Source organism: Oryzias latipes, chromosome 3, assembly GCF_002234675.1.
Source record: "Oryzias latipes chromosome 3, ASM223467v1".
NCBI lineage: Eukaryota > Metazoa > Chordata > Actinopteri > Beloniformes > Adrianichthyidae > Oryzias > Oryzias latipes.
Genome location: NC_019861.2, coordinates 3,475,101 through 3,490,261, shown reverse-complemented (window position 1 = coordinate 3,490,261; position 15,161 = coordinate 3,475,101). Strand labels below are relative to the sequence as shown.

General features: G+C 42.0%; 1 protein-coding gene across 1 annotated transcript; it reads left to right on the top strand.

Moving 5' to 3' along the window:
• Positions 1-11,023: 11,023 nt before the first annotated feature.
• Positions 11,024-12,845, top strand: LOC101162806 (beta-1,3-galactosyltransferase 1-like). The gene has a single exon (XM_023950679.1). The coding sequence runs from the start codon at positions 11,134-11,136 to the stop codon at positions 12,280-12,282; it is 1,149 nt and encodes a 382-aa protein (XP_023806447.1). The 5' UTR covers positions 11,024-11,133; the 3' UTR covers positions 12,283-12,845.
• Positions 12,846-15,161: the final 2,316 nt, after the last annotated feature.

The following is a 15,161-nucleotide window of genomic DNA, read 5'->3' as shown; positions in this document are numbered from 1 at the left end:
TGGGGGCACTGGAGGTAAAACCAACCTTTGCAATAAAAATCATTGCCTGCAGCTCCATCCTGCACAATCTGTGGATCAACGAAGGGGACTGCTTGGAGCCACGGATGTTGAGCCACAGCAGGACGACACCAGGAACCAGCAGGACGAGCAGAGTGGCATCCGTCAAATTTCTGGTTCCCTTTCAGCTCCAACTGTGACACACATGACTACACAAGACCACGATTATTGTTTAGATGTATGAAAAATAAATTTTTAAAATTTAAAACGAAATTGTAAATATTTACATTTGATGTTTATATGAAAATCCTATTGAGATTGTTAAAAATGGCTCAGATTTAAATACAGGTAAATAATAAATTTTTGTTCATGCATTTATTAAACAAATAGCAAAAACAACGACGACGTTACATTTTTTTGAACAATATTTTCAACTCAAGTAAGCTTAACAGACTCTCCTGTCGCTCTTCCTCCCTTCTTGCTCTCTCCTCCTCTGTTCTGTGTCATGGTTAACAATCGACTCAGGTGCTGGAACCCGGAAGGAGACTCGACAGGCAGTGCGGTGAGTAATAATGAGGTTTTAATAAGATAGTCAGGATAGAGTTGAATTTCAGAATCTTCCCAGATAGTCCAAGGAGAGGTTGGAGGGTCTTGCTGGCAGCAACCGCGTGATCCGTGACGGGGCTGGAGAACGTCAGAGCGAGACGGCGAGAGACGAACCGTGATCAGGTAAGTTCCACAAGAAGGCAAGGTCCTGGAATGAATGCAGAGACAAAGCAGTTTAGTCGAGAGCATGTGACAGGCGAGGGCAAGAATCAAAGTGAGGCCAGGAGATGCACCGTAGGAGTACAACGAACTAGCGTCGGTTACAGGTCCGTGGTCTCCTTAAGAGGCTGCTGGCTGACGAGGATGATGAGGCGCAGCTGGAGGCATCAGGTGGAGCAGATGAGGTGGGGTTTGCCGGAGGCACCGTGACATTCTGGCTCTTTTAACAAATCATTGGTCCTGTGGGACATATCACAATCATTGGTCTTGTTGCTACACCTTGGTTACAGGGACACGGTGATTGGCCGAAATGGATGTTGGGTAAGCGTGATGCATCTTGGGGGTATTGGCCGCAGCCATGTTTATTATGCCAGGAGCTAAAAGGTAAGTGCGGTAGGCGAAGCAGACAGTCTAATCTGATGATAGTTTTCTGATTTTCATTGAGACAATAATAGATCGACCATTCTTGCTTTTATTTTTACCCCTATTGAATGCTCACAGAGACACGGAAGTAGTGGCAGGAAGCGGCTTTTGCAGTAAGATGGACAGGTACCAGAGGATGAACATCATGTGCGTGAACGTGAATTATACCGATGGATGCTTTTGTGCTTTTTAAAATAAATAAATTTGATCTCTAAACATCCTCCGTGTCTTAAATGCAATGTAAGGAGACACACACAGACAGAAATGTGAAGGTATCTGCTGTAAATCTATGACGTAAATAACAGGACAAATGATCTGCTAGTTAGTTAGCATGTAGCCTGATATAAATAGCCTTCGAATGGAAAGCGACTGCTAAGGAGTATGTTAATTAAAGACAAGTCCTGAATATTAGTCCTATTCGACCCTAAACTACAATATTGGCTGGCTGTATGTCTACCGGCCAGCAAGTTGCCCAAATGCCGGCATGACAAGCAAAGAGCTCGTAGTAGCCTAACAGGAGCTATCTTATGGCAAAGCAGCCTAGGTATCATAAATCTTATGATATTTTTCTTATATTCATTGAGACAGTAATAAAGTGATCATTCTTGTTTTTCTTTTTCCTTTCTTGAATGAATGTGGGTCACAGAGACACGGAAGTTACCACTGAAAGCGGCTTTTGCGGCCGGACGGAGAGCATATCCGTGTGAATGACTTATGATGTGAATAATTATTGCGTTCGAAACGAATTAATGATTTCGAGGGAACGCACTAGTATCTTGTGGGAACGGAATAGTATTTCGTGCGAACGGAATAGTATTTCATGCGAATGAGATATTGATCTGTGGGAACAAGATGTATTTTAATTTTTTAATGTCAGAACATAAAAAACTGCGGGTTAAGTGAACCTAAGTCGCGGTAAGAGTAGTCACCAAAATCAAAGATAGAAAAAAGCGAGATTTGACACAACGCATGCGGAAACATGTGTTTTGCAAATGCAAAAATAGTTTTTGAAAGCAAAAAAAAAGTTTTTGAAAGCAAAAAAAAAGTTTCTGAAAGCAAAAAATGAAAATTGAAAGCAAAAAAATAATTGACAGCAAAATAAAAAATAATTGAAAAGCAAATATTTAATAATTTTATTTGCAACTTAGAAAGTTTTGTGTGCAACGTTGTGGCAGAAATATCACTCCATAGATAAAAGGCAGAGAGCCGCATGCAGCTCAATAGCCGCCTGTTAGCCCCCCCCTGCTCTAAAAAATGAAAGTCCCGCCCCATCGCCTCGCCGGTTTTGAGATGCAAATTCCGCCCAATCAGATCAACCAGAAAGGTTACTGCCCCCAAGTGACGAACACACCCATGAACACCCCCCCCCCCCCCCCCCCCCCCAAGTGACAAACGCACCCCCTTAACACTGAGCGCAGATTCTGGTGAGGGCGCAAAGGAGAGAACTGACCACGCGGGGGATGACAGCTCTGTTACGATTGCAGGTCTGCAGTTGTAAAATACGGGGTCGCTCGGTTAGAATTGTTTCTTCGTTTCCTCGGTTGTAGGTTTCCTCATTCACTTCCTGAAGGCGCCGCTCAGTTGTCTTTACGCCCTTTCACTTTATGGCAGAGATGAAACGCCATAGACATATCTCTGGTTTGTCTGAAGATTCATAACCACTGTTGTTAAAGTAAAATCTGTCCAACACAAGAGGCCTTCAGCTCTCATCTGTTTGCTCAGCTGTTGGACAGGACAAGTAAAAAAAAAAATCCAGGGTTTGTTTATCTCATTTTCTTTTTAGAAAATAAATTTGCAGCATAAAACACAGAAGCCTATTATTTTTTTCCGAGTACACAAACCATGTTCCTTTCACCTCTTCTTCACTAACTAAAGTATATTTGAAGTCCTGCTGATGGTAACTTCCTCCATCATTGTCATTCCTGGGAAAAACAAAGGTGGATGGAACCTCAATTCCTCCTCTACAAACCAGATGTGTTGGATTCCTGTCAGTCATGGATAAGGGGCAGTTAGTGGGTCAGAGGGCAGTTTTTCATCCACTGAAGCCGCTGTAATGGATGAAAGAGATGTTTCTGTGTTTGTAATCCTAGAAAAAGGCACTTATATTGTCAATAAATAAGTGTTTGCAGAATTTGTTGAGCAGTATGGATTGTCATACATTTTATGAAATTATGTACACAATGTAACTGACTATGAAAATATTTACCATATCTACTACACTAGTAATTGAAATGATGTGCAAACCAGATGTTTCTTACTGTTGTGGATCAGATACAAATGGGCCTTCAGCGTCTGTAGAAATGTTTGGCTCTGCATCCTGATCCAAAACGGGTTCTGAAGTGGTCTCCGTCTCCTTCTGAGTGACAGACTGAGGTAGATTGCTGTGGGACATCATTATATTTTCCAAATATTTTAGAAGTGCATCTAATATGAATAGAAAAATAGAACATTCTCACAAAATATTAAGACAAATACCCTAAAGTAGAAGGGATTGAAACTGTATATTTTTAATGTAATTTCTGAAAACAAGCTGAGGAACCACCACAAAGTTATTCAAATAATTCAGAGAATAAGAGACAAGTACTGAATTTATGTAATTACAAATGTCTAAATAACGTTACAGCAGGTCATCATGTCATGTTTTTTGCTTTTTAATAACAGCATAAGTAAAGGAAATAATTAAAACTGATGGGATATGAGTGCATACAGAATTGTATTTAATTAGCTTAATGCACAAATTGAGTTTTTAAAGGCCAGCAGATGAGCTTCATCCAGATGGAGTTGGGGGGACAGTCGGGGGCGCGAGTCGAGCCGGAGACAGGAACCACAGCCAGCTGTAGGAGCAGCAGCAGAGATGAGGTACACGGTCAGGAACAGGAGCACGGATGAGCCAACTGGAATCTGGAAGCACTCCCACTCCCCAGGAGGGGAAAGAGGGACAGTACATGAATCGCACTGCACCAAACAGAGGCATGGAGAACTAATTGATGAATAATAATCAAGAATAGAGAAGAGACGGGTAGAAGTAGATGAGAAAAGAAGACAGAACCCCAGTGCACTATAGCTACCCCAGCTTCAAACTTCTAGCAGCCTACTAAAAACAAATAGTTATTGTTATTACATTTTATTTCAACACATTAACATTAAGTTAAATAATCTCTAAATACTAAATAGTCTTTTTTTTTTTTTTTTTAACTTGTCCTGTCCAACAGCTGGGCAGACAGATGAGAGCTGAGGGCCTCTTGTGTTGGACATATTTTACTTTAACAAGAGGGGTTATTAATCTTCAGACAAACCAAAGGTATGTCTGAATAAACCCCTTTTGTAGTTGAGGCCAAACTTTATTAATTTCAATCATGTCTGAAAATCTTTGGTGTTGGACCGGACGGAAAATGAAAGAAGGGAAGAAGAGAGAGGGACGTTAGAGAGAGGGGGGGGTAGGAGGGTGATAATAGGAGGGGAAGGGGGATAAGACCATGAAGCAGCATAAAGCAACAAGTTTACTGGTTGTTAATCATTATGGTAAGGTTCAAATGTAGAAAAAAAAAAAAAAAGGGGCGGAGCCTGTCCACACACACACTCAAATGTTATAAACACACCTGCTAGCTGCAAAAATGTCCACCTGTCGACATGTACACAAAACAGATAGTGTTCACACGCATACTTATGCCTTAAAACCAAAGGCATAAGTATGACTAGTAAAATACTAAATAGTCTGACAATAAGCCTGTCCACAGAGGAATGTTTTCAGTCTAACTTTGAATGTAGAAACTGAGTCGGCCTCTCTTACATGAGCTGGGAGTTTATTCCATAAAACAGGGGCTTGGTGGCTAAACGCTCTACCTCCAACCGTACTTTTACTAATTCTAGGAACCACAAGCAGTCCTGCATTTTGCGAGCGAAGTGTTCTCATTGGATGGTAAGGGACTATGAGGTCCTTAATATAGGACGGGGCCATTCCATGTAAGGCCTTATAGGTTAACAGGAGGATCTTGAACTTGATTCTAGAATCAAGAGAGGACTGTCCATTCACATTAACAAACTGGTACCTATCGGTTAAATAGGATTCAAACCACTGGAGAGCAGATCCTCAGATCCCTATGTCATGCTCTAATCTTTGGAGTAAACTACTGTGGTCAATGGTGTCAAAGGCTGCACTGAGGTCTAACAGGACCAGAATAGAAAGTAGTCCCTTTTCTGAGGCCAATAAGAAGTCATTAGAGACTCTAACTAGGGCAGTTTTCGTGCTGTGGTGAGGTCTAAACCCTGACTGAAAGTCTTCAAAGTGGCTGTTGTCCTGTAGGTGGCAGTAAAGCTGCTTAACTACAACTCTTTCTAGGATTTTAGAAATAAAGGGGAGGTTTGATATTGGTCTATAGATGGCCAAGTTAGTAGGATCTAAACTGGGCTTTTTCAGAAGAGGTTTAACAACTGAGTATTTAAAAGACTGTGGCACATAACCCGTTTCTAGAGAGGTATTTATTATAGTTAATACGGATTAATTAATTAGGGGGAAGGTTTCTTTAAAAAGTCTAGTGGGAATTGGGTCTAATAGACAATTTGAGGATTTGGAGGATGTAATAACTGATGCTATTTCCCCTTCCTAACAGGAAGAACAATCCTGGACCTCCAAGCGGGGTTGAGGAGGGAGAGACACTCCTTCCAATGTGTGGAGGTTACAGGTACCCGTTGGTACTACAACTCATCAAATGTTCTTTGTTTCTAAGTTTATAATGTTTTTTTCTTCGGTTTTGTTCTTTAGTGGGGTTCACAGATATTGTTGACAAAATAAATGAGTGGACTGGGTAACTATAGAATAGTTTCAATAAATGTGAACGGCCATGGCAACCCTGTAAAAAGAAGCAGAGTGCTAACAAAACTGAAAAAGGACAAAGCATAGGTGATCTTAATTTCATATACCTAACTACACATTTAGATAACCAACAAACAACAACATTGTGGAAAATGAATATTGGCATCCTTAATAATGAAAAAGTTGTGCAAGAAATAAAAAAAGAAATTAAGGAGTGTATTTTGATCAATAAGGATGACCAAATAGAATCAACAATAATATGGGATACCGTCAAAGCTGTGATGAGGGGGAACATTATATCTAGGATGTCCTTTTTGAATAGAAATTAAAAAGGTTAACACAAACTAAATTAGAACAAAAACTGAGCCTCAAGAATAAACAACATTCAGACAGAAGTGGAGAGCTGACAAAAAACAAAAAGCAACTATGAGACTTAATAGTAGAAGAGATTGAAAAGAAATTAAGGTTCACAAAGCAAACCTTTTATGAATCGGGCTCCAAGGCAACCAAAATTCTAGCAAAGTGCCTAAGATCACAGAAGATGAGGAATTTAATTCACAAAATCAGAGACCCATACACCAATGTCATACATTATAAACCAGATTACTATAAAACTCTGTAAAGCCAGTCTGAACCAGTAAATGAAAAAGAAATCACAGACTTTCTGGCCAACTTAGATCTACCATCTATTGGAACCATTCAATATAAAGCTATAACCTCACCTATTACCAGATTGTCAGAAGAGAACTATCGACCAAGAGGTAAGGGACCCTGCCTTACAGGAAGGGCACTTGGTCTTGGTCAGGACCCATGGTGCACTGGGACATCAAAGATTCAAGACCTGTGGTGTGCAGAAGTGCACAAGGTCCTGAGAGCAGCCAAGTTTGAGCGATCACTCTGCACCTACAGAGGGGAGTACTAAGGCCGAACAGGTCCATCGCTCCGTTCTAAAAATGGTGGTTTGAAGAGAACAAACTGGCCTCCATTCCTGCCCTTGTAACACCTGCTCAGAGGATGAATTTGCTGAAGGGGACTTGTTTGACTTCAACCTGGCCCCCTGACACCACCTTAAGGTTGAGCAATGTGCCTTGATCTGGCACACTGAAGTTAGTCCACACACTGAGTTGAGTGTCTCTGATTCTGCCCTTAGTGTGCCAGCCGTTAATGCTGAGTCCTTGGCTGCTGGTCAAAATGACCCCACCCTTACATCGACGTGTTATATTGACATGTTTAAATATTCAGTTGTTAAACCTCCTCTGAAAAAGCCCAGTTTAGATCTTAGCAACCTGGCCAACTATAGACCAATATCAAAGCTCCCCTTTAGTTAACCCTTGTGCTGTCTTAGAAGACCCCACCCTTACATTGACGTGTTCTCCCTACCATGACAAAGGTGGATAAAGGTGGAAAGATTTCATGTAATCCATGGACACCAGTGAAGATCACAAATCATTGAAGAAAAAAGGTTCAGCGCACTGTCTAGTGGGTCTAGATGACCCAACTCCCAATGTTAAAGTGCCTAGGATAGCACAAGGGTTAAAAAATCTTAGAAAGAGTTGTAGTCAAGCAGCTTTACTGCCACCTACAGGACAACAGCCACATTGAAGACTTTCAATCAGGGTTTAGACCTTTTTCATTGTATATGTTGACGTTGTTACAGTTACCAAGAAATAAAGGGACATAAAACAGAAATGTCTCAGCGTTTGAGCATAAAGCATATTCTTTGTTTTCTCGTGATAACGAGATAGTGGATCTCTTTCTGAAGAGAAAACGGTTAAAAAAAAAAAGTAGGGCAGGCCGTTTCCAGCCTCCGCACCAATCTGAACATGTTGAATGTTGTTTAGTCCAAACCAAAATTCAAATGAAAAAGCACAATTGAAATCTCCTAGAAATGTGAATGTCTACATTTCCTGATCACGTGATCATTTAATAGCTCACCCTCTAAAAACTTCTGTACGTGTTCAGCGTTTAAACTCTGTGTCCTTTCTTTTATCCCTTGTGCTATCCTAGGCACTTTAACCTTTGTGCTATCTTAGATGACCCCACCCTTACATTGACGTGTTCTCCCTACCATGACAAAGGTGGATAAAGGTGGAAAGATTTCATGTAATCCATGGACACCAGTGAAGATCACAAATCATTGAAGAAAAAAGGTTCAGAGCACTGTCTAGTGGGTCTAGATGGTCTAGATTTTAAAACGGCAGTCAAATCTTTTGTACAGCACGCTTTTATGGCTTTATGGTCGTTTTGTCAGCCCAAGGTTTACTTAACCCGCAGTCACTTTATGGTCAGGAGAAAGAAATGTCAGGCTCAAATCAAACACTCATTTACTACAAAAACAGCTATTGAGACACATTAAACACAGTAACATAATCTTTCTGTGTGGCTGTATAAACATAAAGTGTTATGTTATTTCCTTTATTATAACCTGTGATGAAGTGATACTGTGCTGCAAGATAATGAAAATACAAATAAATATAACAAATGAGCTCTATTCTTTGAAGACTTAGCAGATGTACTTTATGAAAAAAAGGACTTGATCTCAGAAAATATGACTTTATTGACTTTCTTTTATTACTATTGGGAAAAAATTCATGTTTACAAAGGTAATTCCGTGAGATGGTCTTAAAAGACTTATGAATAAGAAAAGGTTCATAGTGCTGAGGACCCACATTCCTTTCCAGATTTGTTTCCAGAGACACCTTAAACATGTAAAAAGATAGCTTTCTCCACTCATCCGAACTGAGAGAGGCCAGTTGAGATGGCTCAAGCATTCTCCTGGACGCCTCCTGGGGTTGGTGTTCTGGAAATGTCCCCACTGGAGAAGACCGTTGACGTGCTGGAGGAACTACGTGTCTCAGCTCGTCTGGGAGCACCTTCAGGTCCCACCAGAAGATGCTGATGGAGGTCAGCAGCTTAGGATGCTGCCCCTGAGACCCAGCCCCCAATAGGCAGAAGACGATGGACAGATGAATGTATGCATGAACAGATGGATAGATGAACGAATAAACAAACGACAAAGGCACGGATGGTTGAATAGATGAGCGAACTATTAAATGAATGAATGAACAAACAAACAAAGACATGGACAGATGGTCAGACGAATGAACTAATGGATTCATAAATGAAGCGATGGATGGATGAAAAAGTTTCAATTTTTTCTCCAGGAGAAACAACAGGCTTCCACATGGTGGAGAAAATGCTGAAAACGTTTTCTTGACAAACATGCAGACTTTTCTCCATCTGTTATGTTCCACAGCTGTTAGTGTTCTACAGACGGGTTTTCAGAGACTCCTGAGCCCGTCCTGAGCCCGTCCCGTTCCCGTCATGAGTGCGTCCGGAGCCCGTCCTGTGCCCGTCCTGAGCCCGTCCCGTTCCCGTCATGAGCGCGTCCGGAGCCCGTCCTGAGCCCGTCCCGTTCCCGTCATGAGTGCGTCCGGAGCCCGTTCTGTGCCTGTCCTGAGCCCGTCCTGTGCTTGTCCTGAGCCCGTCCTGTGCCCGTCCTGAGCCTGTCCTGAGCCCGTCCTGAGTCCGTTCTTTGCCTGTCCTGAGCCCGTCCTGAGCGCATCCGGAGCGCATGCAGAAGCCATGAACGAAAGCAGAGGGAGAGTGTTCAGGTTTTCTCTCTTACGCAAAGACTTTGTGGACTTTGAGATTTTCAGACGGGGAGCTGGACTTTGGCAGCTTTTGAGCCCCTGATAATCCTTTTTTCCACGTACCTGTAATTTTATATTATAATCTCTATCAGAACCTAAAAAATGTAACCTCCAAGTGAAATTCAGAAAGAACAAATGCAGCGTACATGAAAAAACTGGTTTTAAGGTAATGAACGTCCCTTTAAATTAGAAGCTGAGCATGTTTATTACGAATGCACATTAGTTTACGATAACTTAGAGTCAGGCGTCTAGTGAAGTGGGGAAAACAGCACGAACCGTTCCTTTCGAGGACACAAAATGTTTCTGTCCTTTTAACCCTTGTGCTATCTTAGATGACCCCCCCCTTAAATTGACTTGTTCTCCCTACCATGACAAAGGTGGATAAAGGTGGAAAGATTTCATGTAATCCATGGACACCAGTGAAGATCACAAATCATTGAAGAAAAAAGGTTCGGAGCACTGTCTAGTGGGTCTAGATGACCCAACTCCCAATGTTAAGGTGCCTAGGATAGCACAAGGGTCAAGAAGAAGCTTTGTGTCAAATTCAGCGTCACGCTGGGCTTTGACAATAGTGCTTCATCAAAAGGAGAGGTCTAGATGACCCAACTCCTAATGCCTAGGATAGCACAAGGGGTTACCATACATCCGGTTCCATCCCCATGACAACAGCCCCCCCCCCCCCCCCCCCCCCCCTTAAGAATACTTTGAGGAGAAGTGAGCAAAGAAGGGAGTGGTTTTCCTGCCATCAGCCACCCACACCTGATCAGTGGGAGGGATCCACTTTGTTTGTTGCTGCGGACGGACAGGTGATTCCCCCCCCTGACTGCAGGCGAGCTGCTGGATCCTTCAATGGACTCGGACTTCTCATCTGCGACAAATGAAGAAAAGGAAAAGTTGACATTAGCAAATCAGAAGACGCTGAAGAGGACTTCTGTAAAGGCTGGACAAAGGTACGTCTCACAGGACAAGAAAAAAGCATTCCCTGACAGAGGTCAGAGTTCAGCAGAATTCCCTTTAGTTGGGATTAACACTTCTCTAAAATTCAATAGCTTAGTTTTGTAAAAGATTGAATTAAAATCCTTCATTTGTTTAACCCTTGTGCTATCTTAGATGACCCCACACTTTCATTGAGGTGTTCTCCCTACCATGACAAAGGTGGATAAAGGTGGAAAGATTTCATGTAATCCATGGACACCAGTGAAGATCACAAATCATTGAAGAAAAAAGGTTCAGAGCTCTGTCTAGTGGGTCTAGATGACCCAACTCCCAATGTTAAAGTGCCTAGGATAGCACAAGGGATAATGTGACTAAAGTGATAATTAGTTAAAAGAATTAATTTATTGTTAATTAATGTCTTCCAGTTAGGAAATGCTGAATGGTAACAGAGTTCCATACAGCAGAAGATGCCGGTGCTTCCTGTGGCGCCACTACTTCCTCGGCGTCCTTCTGACTGCAGCTGTGTTTTTCATCTGCAACACAAGCATGAAGACCGTGATGCCGGATATGATCACCAAACTGTGGGTGACAAACCTTTCAAAGAAGCTCATTACTTCGACTGGAAAACTGGATTTAGTCTCCGATGGAACAAGGCGGTCTTCAGCAGAGAGGACAGCTGTTTCTTTCCGTCAGTTCGATGGCTTGATGTCGTTGATGCCATCAGCGCCGCCGACAACAGGAAGGACACAGGAGCCTCAAACAAAACTCCACGCACAGCCTCATGGTCTGACCCATGTTCCCTACAAATCGCCTGGACCTTACTTGGTGGAGTATCCCTCTGAGTACCACTTTGTGATAAATGAGCCACAAAAGTGTGAAAAGGAAGAGCCGTTTGTGGTGCTGGTCGTTCCGGTGGCTCCTCACAACAGGGCTCATCGGGACGTCATCCGCAGCACCTGGGGCAGCCAGAGCCAGGTTCTCGGCAGGAAAGTGCTGCTCTTTTTCCTGGTGGGGCTGAAAGATGGAGAAGCTGCACCACAGCTCCAACAGCAGCTGCAGCGTGAGAGCCGACGGCACCAAGACCTGATCCAGAGCGACTTTGTGGACTGCTACAAGAACCTGACCATCAAGACCATGGTGATGCTTGAGTGGCTGGACTCATACTGCTCCAGTGCCTCTTATGCCATGAAGATTGACTCAGATATGTTCCTCAATGTGGGCAATCTCATCATTATGCTCCTGAAGGCTCCAAAAAGTAACTACATGACCGGTCTAGTGGCATATGGGGGCTCAGTTCTTAGAAATCCTTCATCCAAGTGGTACCTACCTGAGAAGCTGTACCCCCGACAGCAGTATCCCCCCTATGCTCTGGGTCTGGGTTACATCTTGTCTTTGGACCTCCCTAAGAAGCTCATCATGGCCTCCAGGCATGTCAAAGCCATTTACATTGAGGATGTGTATTTGGGGCTGTGCATGGAACACCTGCACCTCCACCCCACGCCGCCCCCCAACAGGGACCAATTCCAGCTCTACCCTTTGACGTACAGCCGCTGCGCTTACTCTCAGATTATTGCCACAGCAACTGCGCCAGAAAAGGACCGTCTAAAACTCTGGAGGGATTTTATAGCACCAGGTCCAGATTGTTTAAAAAAAGCATCCACGCAAAGAAGCCTCACAGGAGTCAAGAACAGCTGATGTCCAAAAACATAACTGCTACTCGAGGAAGAACTGAAGGAGGCTTGGAAGGTGAAGGTGACTGTGGTGCCGGTGGGGATTGACCACACTAGGATAAGTGTGAAATGTAACTAACTATCTTTTCCTCAAACAGACTCAGAATGGTAAGGACTAACTTATATTGTAGTCTGTAACCGGGGTGGGGGGTAAGGGTAACATCGATTTGCTTTCGAAAACAAGTTTTTAGAGTGCACGTATAAATGCAGGATGTAATATAAAAGGTGGGCTTTCATAGTCCTTGTATTTGGTGACCTTGAATGTTATTTATTTACAATAATAGTAGTCTAAAGGTCAAAATCAGAACTATCCACGTTTCTAAATTTGGAACAATCCCACCCACCCCCTCCTGAAATGAACTAATTTTTATTTGGCTCATTTCTGATGGACGAAATCTTTGACTGTGGTGACTGAAGCAGCCAGAGGGGGCAGTAGTACAGCAGCAGCAATGTGTGGTGTCTCAGCATTTTATGTGCTGCTTAACCCTTGTGCTATCCTAGGCACTTTAACGTTGGGAGTTGGGTCATCTAGACCCACTAGACAGTGCTCTGAACCTTTTTTCTTCAATGATTTGTGATCTTCACTGGTGTCCATGGATTACATGAAATCTTTCCACCTTTATCCACCTTTGTCATGGTAGGGAGAACACGTCAATGGAAGGGTGGGGTCAATTTGACCCTATAAGATAGCACAAGGGTTAACACATATGAAAAACAGATGAGCGGCGAAAGAAGAAAAGGCATGAAGTCCAGATTCAACTTCCTAACTTTATTTTTGCCTTTTCACAAAGTCATAGTTGGTTGGTTGTTCTTACTGAACTTCACAGCTTCTCAGAAAGCAGAACACTTCATGTTTTTGTCTTACACTCGACGTGAGTCCGTTGTGTTTTTGTTTACATGTCCTTGCAGAGACGACACGGCTGTAATGATTTCAGCTGATGCTGTTTAGTATTGCATAGGTGCAGTCTCACTGTCCCTGTCTGAGCCATCGTGTTCTGTGAAGCTAACTAACGACAGCCAGCTAAGGTCGGTACGTTATGGCTGCATTTGTCAGTAAACTTCCCTGAAGGAGGGAGAGACCAGGGATGTGCCCAGGATTTCAGAGGAGGAGGGGCTCAAAGTTGGAACAGGGAAGAAAAACTTTTTTTTACCTTTAAACTGTACAAAAATTCTGTTACATTTTGAAATAAAGTACTAATAGATAAATACTCAGCTACTATAGGCAAAGTGATACAATTGTCATATTTGTTATGTTCTTTAATTTAAACAAATTATAGTCAACATGAGTTTCACTTCATCACAGACTTGGAAGACAAGACAAACACTGGAGGCTGTTTATGTCGGCACAATGTGCTGCAGGCAGAATCAACATGAATCAAGTTTAATCCAGATGGTAAAAGTTTAAACACAGACATCGTACAACTTTTACCCCTAGAATGCCGACATTATTAACAATATTTCATGTTTTCATTCTGTTACTGTGAGGATTTTGGGGTTCAGTTCAGTTCTTCAGTGGTTTTTCTGGTCATGTTCTGTCCTCTATCAGCCACTCAGGTTCATGTTAATCATCCACCGCTGTCTTCTTTTCTGTTCATTGTCTTCATTCTTTATTTTGAGGCAAAAAGGGCTCAAACACCCCTAGGACCCCATCTGCCTGAGTGAGGCATCAACCAAAAGGTGTCATGCTGGAGAAAATGAGGAAGATGATAAGAATGAACGCTGCTGTCGCGATAAAGATGGATCGTCTTCCTTGAAACTGTTTAAAACTGTTTTATGTATATTTATAATAACAAGAAATGAATCATATAAGAACTGTAAAGTTTTTTTGAGGGAAAACAAAGAGTACAGAGGAAAATCAGACTTTTAAAACAATAAATTTTTCAGTGAAGTTCTTCAATGGGAGAACAAATACAAAGAAGTGCTTTTTTATTTGTCTTTTCGTGGCATTAGCTGCACACATTCACCTCCCCCAGTGGTCAGCTAAAACACTTTCCCTTGCAAACACACAGAACAAAGAAAAGCTCAAAGTTGGCACACAGTCTCCTTCAAACACCAGCACACCTAGAACGTACATCCGCACCTGTAAGCCACTTACGGACTCTCCTGTTGACTTTACAAATCTGCATGTCTTTGTCCCGTATCCTTTACATTTACATTTACGTTTGCGTCAGCCACAAGAACAATGATGCAGTGTTGGTCTCATAATTTAACCTCATTTTAGTTCACTGAGGGTCTGTTGTTTACTGATGCCACTGCAGGTTTTACTTCATCTTCAAGAAACATGAGAAATGTCATTTTGGAGATGCGCGTCCTGATAATGTCACGTCTGGCTTTATAGTTCTTGGAGAAAAAAACAGGTCATAACCTTCAGGAAACTTCATTTAAAAGACTCAGAGTCTGAAGCTTCTAAAAAGTTTACCTGCCATCTTTTTAACCTGGCTTTTAGCTCATTTTTACTACTTTTGTTATTTATTTATTTTTTATCTTGTTTGATGAATTTACACCAGATTACTAATAATTCCTTTTAATATTCCTTATTTCAATGTGTAATTGTTCATTGCTTTTATCAGTATGTTTACTTTTTCAGTCTCATTTTTATTTCTGGTGCTTCCTCATCTGGATCGTCTCCCTCTGGCTCGGCTGCTGTTCAGCCACTGCAGCTCCCAGTAACACTTTTTTACTGTGACGTGTTTTTCAGTGAGTTTATTCTTATATGACTTATATCTTTGTTCAGTTTCTCTTGTTCTCTGTTTTAAGAATTTTTCATAGAGGTTATTTTTCTTTTTACAGCATTTTGTAGACTGATGGTTAACCAAGGGCATTTGGCAAATTTGTTCTTGAATT